General features: G+C 52.1%; 1 protein-coding gene across 1 annotated transcript in view; it reads left to right on the top strand.

Moving 5' to 3' along the window:
• EBF3 (EBF transcription factor 3) overlaps positions 1-3,666 on the top strand; it is a 119,990-nt gene extending 116,324 nt beyond the window's left edge. The window contains exons 20-22 of the mRNA XM_077762918.1: positions 615-803; positions 1,293-1,382; positions 3,294-3,666. Of these exons, the coding sequence (XP_077619044.1) occupies positions 615-803; positions 1,293-1,382; positions 3,294-3,325 (311 nt within the window). The 3' untranslated portion in view covers positions 3,326-3,666. The remainder of the gene's footprint in view (positions 1-614; positions 804-1,292; positions 1,383-3,293) is intronic.
• Positions 3,667-7,500: the final 3,834 nt, after the last annotated feature.

Below are 7,500 nucleotides of genomic sequence, written 5' to 3'. Positions count from 1 at the left end.
GTAGTAAGCGGAGGGCAACCTTCTTGGATATGTCGCATGGGTGGGGCTTGAGACACTCTCCACCCCTCTCCTGTCATGTGGCGGCCTGGCCACCACGGGCCGCAGGACCCTGTTGCGTGAGCAGGTTCTGAGCACCTTATTTAGTTCTGCTNCCCCGCTCCCCACCCCTCCCCACACTTGCAGAAATAGTAACCATAAAAATGAAGACCCTAAACACCCCTTCCTGGGGAGTCACGGCCACAAACAAGTTCTCGCTGTCAGCCGTGGCATTTGAAGGTCTGCAGAGGCCGAAAGTTCACCTAGTGTGGGGGACAGCCCGCGAATCCAGGCTGTCGGTAATTGCTTCTAAGGAGAATCCTGGAAGCAGCTGACGGCTAGATCGAAGCGTGCTCGGCCGGCTGTCGAAGCCGACGGACACGGAACGGGGCCCAGCGAGGAGGCGCTCGGGCAGGGTTGGCGTGATGAGGTTATCCGAGCTGGCGAGAGGCGCTAGGGCTGCATAGAGCGTGAGGTCAATTAACGTTGGATTGTGATAGGGATTCGCGGGGAAACCCCCCCCAAGTGTCTCTCCCTGATAATAACGTTATTTTTGGCCGGGGGGGGGGTTTCAACAGTCGGCTACAGTCGCAATACAAGCAGCGTGTCCCCGCGAGGCTACGTCCCCAGCAGTACTCCCCAGCAGTCCAATTACAACACAGTCAGCACTAGCATGAATGGATATGGAAGTGGCGCCATGGCCAATCTAGGGGTCCCTGGCTCGCCTGGATTTCTTAATGGCTCCTCCGCTAACTCTCCCTACGGCAGTAAGTGTCTGTTTTGTCATCACACGGATTCATGTTCACCTACAAAGTCAAATGTGTGCATATTGCTTGGCTGTTCTGTGATGTGAGCTGCTGGACAAAAAGGGAGGGTGGCTCTGGAGGCTGGGGGTCCACGTGGCGACGGTACACTGACCGGCAGTGGGGCCCCGCGAGGCCGCACTGGAAACCCCCCCGGCGAAATCAGAAACTAAACGGGGGCCGCCCGATTGGAAGCGAGAGCCCCACCGAGAGTCTGCCNAGCCGGCAGCGCCTCGCGGGTGCTCCGGGGGCCGCGGTGTCCCGGGCGAGGCCCCGCCAGCCCTCTCCCTGTGTGGGGTCGCCGTGCCGGCGCCGCGCGTCCTGACCCTGTTTGCTTTGTTGCAGTAGTGCCGTCCAGCCCCACCATGGCAGCCTCTTCGGTCACCCTCCCTTCAAACTGTAGCGGTACACACGGCATTTTCTCATTCTCACCTGCCAATGTCATCTCTGCAGTGAAACAAAAGAGCGCCTTCGCGCCCGTGGTCCGGCCCCAAGCTTCTCCTCCTCCCTCCTGCACCAGCGCCAACGGGAATGGACTCCAAGGTGAGGGGCGGCGCGTCCTGGCCCGCAGAACCGGCCCCGGGGGTCCCCTGGCCCTTCCTCCGGTGCCTCGCTCCACCACCCCCCCCGCCCGCACCCCGCGGCCACTGCATGCTCTCCTCCGGTGGCCGCGATGCCGCGCGCCCCTCCCAGGTCTGCAGAGGTGACACGGGTTTGCGCCACCCCCACCTGTAACAGGCTCTGGCGGACGGAAACCGGTCCCTCGGGCTTCCCGCCTGGCTCCCTGTGCCCTCACGGTGAAGCCGTCCCCTGCCTTCAGGAAGGGGGAGCCGCTTGGGGATCATGGGGGACGCCACGGGCCCCGTTCCGCCCACGCGGCAAGCGGACCTTCACGGCCGGCGCCCCCGAAGTGAGAGCAGGGCGCACCCCGCCTGTAGCGCCTGGGCTTGCAGCCCCCTGGCTCACGGGCAACTAAAGCGCCTCAGGCTGGGGAGGGCGGGTCCTGTGTCACCCGCGGGCCCAGCCCTGAGCCACACTCTCCGTGTCCCGAGTCGGAGCCTGCCTTCCCAGCCTGGCGTGGTAGACGTGGGGCCGCTGGGCTGTGCTGTCCTCGGAGGGGGTGCACCGACCCCGGGGCGGGGGGAGTGTCAGGCGCTGTCTCGCACACACTCAGGAGGGAGAAGGGCTGGTCCCGAGGGCAGGGGGAGGCATCCCGTGGACACAGCGGCCCACGGACGGGCCACGTGGAGCAGGCACCCAGTGCCTGCCCAGGGCTGGGTCCCTCCGGGCAGCAGAGGCCGCACGGTGGCCTGTGAGGTGTGCGGCGGGTGGGCCACGTGCGTGCCCCTAGGCCTCGTGATCTTACCGCGTGGCTCTTTGTGACTCACTGGGGCCACAGGCACTGAATTAAGTGGCCGTCATCTGGCCTCTTTCAGACATCACCTTTGGTATATGCTCCTCCCGGTGAAAATCAAATCCAGTTACTCCTTTAAAAAAATGAATCCATTCAACCAGTATTTACTGAGCGCCTACTATGTGCCAGGCTCTCTGCTGGGTGCTGAGGACGTTACCGTGGAGAAGACAAACTGGCCCTTTTGTGAAGTCGGTGGCATATTTCACTTTGATGAACTAATGCTCAAAAAAGGAACTGGAAAGGTATCCGTGATTTGAAATAATTGTCTTCCCAACATCTTAGTTGTATGAGAGGGATGCCCAGGCCCTGTGTGCCGCCGACCGGCCCGCGGCCCAGAGCTGCTTGAAAGGCAGGTGGCCAGGGGCCACGGCCCGTCCACCGTCCACACGGTGCGGAGGCCCCGGGAGGACGGCGCCACCCGAGCGGTGTGTACACACACGGGTCTGCCGAACCATAATGTTGTAACGGTGAGTCGGAGAGGAATGAATACTGTGGAAATTAATGAACTGGGAAATTGAAGCTCACATCACTACGTGAACAAACGTATTAATATGTTATACATAAATTAACGAGAGTGATCGTTCTGACAAAAATGAAACAACACTAAAGTTAAAAGATTTTAAATTATATTCGTGCCAGGAGTTCACTGGGAAGCCTCAGCCGCGCTTGGCCTTGTCGCACCAAGTTTCTTATTCGTGGAGGAGGAGGAGGAGGGCCCCCCGAGGCGGGGCTGTGACTTGGGTCTTTTTGGGGCCTTGGCCTTGAGATCGCAGGGCAGGTGGGCTGCGAGCGGCTTTGCTCTAGGAGAGCCCGAGACTCACCATTACGATACGGCCCAGTGAGCAGGCGGTCAGAGGCGAGGGCTGAAAGCAGAGGGGAAGTCCAGGCGCACCCGGCTTTCACGGAGCGAGCGAGCGTGGCGCCTGGGTCCCACTGGCCTCACGGAGGTGACCGGCTCGGTTCACATCTGTCAACAGAGGTGGNCCCAGGCGAAGGCCGGCCCGGCCCCGTGGGAGTAACCTGCCGCCTCTCTCTTTCAGCTATGTCTGGGCTGGTAGTCCCGCCGATGTGAGGGGCTCGCTCCCCCTCCGCAGCACCCGGCACCACGGACGGACTTCAGGGGACACGTTTAGTGTAGAGGACCCGCTGCTGGAGCCCGTAATCTTCAAGTGTATCGGCAGCAGCGGAAACGCTACAAAAGACTTTGTCTAAAGATTTTATTTAAACTATTAAGAATCAACATGCAGACAGCCTACTTCTTCATGAACAATTCCATTTTATTGACTGAACTTTTCTCATATTTTCACATTTCTCAGACCTGAAGACTAAGGAGAACAAAGCGACGCCTATTTTGTATAAAGTTTCTGACTCCGTCTTGGCTCTGTCTCGTACTTGCTATGTGTTGGGAGAAACTCTGTGAATGCACCATTTTGATTATCATGAAACACTGATGAAAAATGCCTCCAAACATTTTTCTGTGCTCATACTTAGATTCACAATGGTTGTGTATCTCTATAATGTGAAATATTTTTTTGTGGTGAAAAAAAAAAGGGGGCCAAGGAGGCGTGAGCCATCGAACTGGAAGGAAGGAGGACTTCGAGACGAGAATTCCGGGTGGCAGGGAGGGAGGGAGGGTTTATCATTGCTTAACTTCATCTTAATGAAATGAAACTTTGTAACTTATTGTAGTTAGAAATTGTAACTTTGATATTGAATTCTCTTGCCTTCAACAAGCACACTGACAGAAAAAAAAAATGCTACTGTCTGTTGGTTAAAATATTCTCCCACCGCTAGAGCTTCCTGTTAAGCAAGTGTGGTATGCAACATTTTTTCCACTTTTGCTAGCACTGTATACTATTGCATTCTTAGGCTACTGTGAGGTCCATGTTTCTTGTACCAGAAATTGTCCTTTTGACTTCTAGCTCCTTCTTCCCTAATGTGTTTTGTATGTGGTTATAAAATTGTAGACTTTTGTGATTTTGCCAAAGTTGTAGCTAAATATTTATACACTTGTCTTGAATTTTTTTCAGATCCACTTAAATATTTAGAAAAACACCTTTTCTTCCTTATGTGTCTCATAAGGAATAAAATGGTCTCCATTCAACACTTTTCCACGAACACTTGCAGTTGCTAAGGGACTTTCTTTTGTAACATATCGATTATAAATATTGTATTTATCTTTGAAATTTTGTACATTGCTTTTACCACCATTTTCTTTTTCCTGTGTCTGTACTGGCTTTTGATCATGGCCTGGTGTTGGGAAGAGCGTTAAGCCAAGAGCTGCCTCTCTGATCTGTTTCGGTAAAGTGAACCGGTGTCCTTGAAGTTCATTTGTACTTTAAAGATTTGCTTCTGTTTGGACTTTCCATCCTTTTTTTTTTTCCTTTCTTTTTTTATTTTGAGGAAAAGTCAAATTCATTGTTTATTTTTATATTATTTTTAAGTTATCTGAACAAATACTTTTGAAAACAGAGTTTGTTGTATAGTCAACTCAGAACGGTGCCACGCGGCTGTGAGAACCTTAGTAGACTCCGTGCATGTGGAACAGCCGTGAAGAGGGACACCGTGCGGGGCCGTGTCCTTATTTTTCTGTAGAATGTAAAAAGTCATTTTAGCTGCCACCCACGACTTTGCCACATAGCTGAACTGTGTTTACTGGAAAAATTCAGAGGCCTAAAGTTTAAAATAAAATTTACTTCTGATGTTTTAATTAAAACGTTTGCCACATTAACTTCTCTGATGCCTTAAAAGTGGACTTCTTTAAAGAACCTTTGTGCTACTTTACCACAGGCTTACAGTACAACTGTTAATGATTTCATTTGGAGATTTAGGGTGTCGCACACGCGCGCACACACACAAAAGCACAAACCTGACGTTCCACGTGCCGTTCCTTCCTGCGTCTGATTCGGCTGCGTTCTGTGCCCTCCCAGGATTCAGAGAGGTTTCGGGGGGGACACAAATCACTGCTGGTTTTCAAACCGTTTTTGTTTTTTTCTTAAGTAATCCTTTTCTCTTCGTGGCCAGACCCAACAGCACCGTCTGTACTCTACACGGGAACGAGCTCCTCCCGATCCTGTGCCTCTTAGTGCCAAACCCGCAGTGACACCAGAGGGTCCATCTTTCCCCTTTGCGTTAAACGCTCCGCACAGCACAGCAACTGTTGCAAACTGCAGCAGAAATCAGATTTAAAACAAAAAGGAAGGACTTAAAAAAAAACTTTCTTGACAAACACAAAAAACAAAAAACCATGCACAACTTAGGGAAGTGCTCATTCGAGGGACTAGATAAGCAGAATGTCCCCGGCGGTCAGCGGGTCGCCGCGGCCCGGCCCTCCGACGGCTAAGGCTTAGCTACGTGGAAAAGCCTGAGAAGTCACTTTGGAACTAAATTGCCTCCGTTTTATTTTGTATAAGTAAGGGTTTGATCTAAAAACAAGCTCACGTGTACATGTGAAGAACGTTTGCAAGTTTCCTCATCCCTGCACTCGGTTTGTGTTTTAGATTAATTAGTCAATGCCCCTCATTGCTTCATGGTCTCAAAACTGAGCGCTTCACTAAATGGTAGATTTTACTGTTAAAGACCCTACAATAAGATTGTTTTATCTGTACATTTTTTCAGATATTTAACTGTATAAAAATGTTCATTTTACACAATATTTAATTAAAGTATTTCTTGTCTGTGAATTTCACTTTGGGTAATTTTATCTGTTTNTTAATGCCCTGGGCTCCAGGGCTGTGTCTTGGCCAAGATAAAAGTGATTCATAAAAGAACCTTCTACAAAGTTATCGGTCCTCAAACCACTCTTGTAACTTGCATAGAGAGATCCGTATGGCTCTGGTCCCCACAGGGGACGTCTGTACGTATGTTGCACTCAAACGTACATGACCCTGTGTCAGACACAGAGCCCACGGTGGCACCGTGGCACATAACCATGAGACTGTCGCCGTCCCCAGGTCCCTACCTCTGCTCTGGAACTGGGGGGCCGGAGGGTAAAGAGCAGGTGCTTGGGCACACGCTCTCCCGCCACCCTCACCATGGGGCACCACCGGGGTGAGGACGGGACTTAGGCCCCGGACGGACGGGCAGGCAGGCAGGCAGGCGCCAGGCAGTGGTGCTGGCCACGGTTCCCCCCGGGATGCCATCACTGGCACCGCAGTCCGTGTGCACCCCCCGAGTGTGGGCACCGACACTGATGGGGCGGCTTCTCATCCGCACAAGGAGGCTGGGCTCCTGCGAGTTCCTCCCCTTCATTTCATTCCGTATTTTTCATTTTCTCCTCAATGAAAGGCTGGTTCTGCGTGTTTTGGCTTGCAGCTCGGTAACACATACACATAAGTGTGATCCAAATTAGTGCTCACAAATGTCATCTTAATTACTTGTTCTGCTGAGCAAAACAGGAAACAATTATTCAAAACATAAAGAAACTTGTGAATGCCTTTTTCTCCCGTCACTGACAATCGGGTTCCTTTGACTGTGTTCTTGTTTCAGCCTTAAAGAGACAGTGAAGAGAAAGCGGCTCACAGGGTACAAGGCTGCCGGCCGCCCTCCCTCCCGCCCGCCTCCCCCTGGGCTCCTTCCCAAGGTGCTGGGGGTGGGGCTGGGGACCAGAGTCCCCTCCTTCCCCACTCTGAGCGGAGCCAGAAGTGCCAGCCTGGGCGGCGGAGGGGTGGGGAGGGCCGCCTCCCCGGGGCTGGCTCACCAGGCCCTACAACCTGGGGAGAAATTGTTTCATGTTTGTGTTTCGAATCAGAAGCGGGAACTGCATTCTCTCCAGATGTATGCCAATTATTGTCAGGCCGCCTTTTAAGGTCTTTCAAGCTTTTAAAGATTATTCAAAGCACTTGAAATGGGCTTCCATCTAATGCCTCATTTCATTGCATTAAACAGCCTAGTTAATAAAGAATCAATATATTCAAAGGGCAAGGTTATCTTTTGTCTATAAGGGGTGGTGTCATTCTGAACCTTTTATAGTTCAAATGCTGAAAAAGACCTCATGAAATCCATACTCATCAAGTGGGTCACCGAGAGCAATAAAGAGAGGCCCCTGAAAGGAAAGACAGGCTGCTCTCCTTTAAAACAACTCAGCCTTATCTCCTCGCTTGGAGCGCCCAAAGAAGTCCTCCGAAAATGTCAATTTCTCATCAAGACAAGAGGCCACGATGATCATTTTTTCCAGAGAACACATACAATTAGGAGAATGCAGAGGGGTGGCTGTGGCGGCCATTTGTTGTGGCTTCTGTCCCCACG

Source organism: Crocuta crocuta, unplaced genomic scaffold (genome assembly GCF_008692635.1).
Source record: "Crocuta crocuta isolate KB4526 unplaced genomic scaffold, BGI_CrCroc_1.0 scaffold466, whole genome shotgun sequence".
NCBI lineage: Eukaryota > Metazoa > Chordata > Mammalia > Carnivora > Hyaenidae > Crocuta > Crocuta crocuta.
The sequence above is the reverse complement of the archived record's forward strand: the minus strand, read 5'-3'. Positions and strand labels throughout refer to the sequence as shown.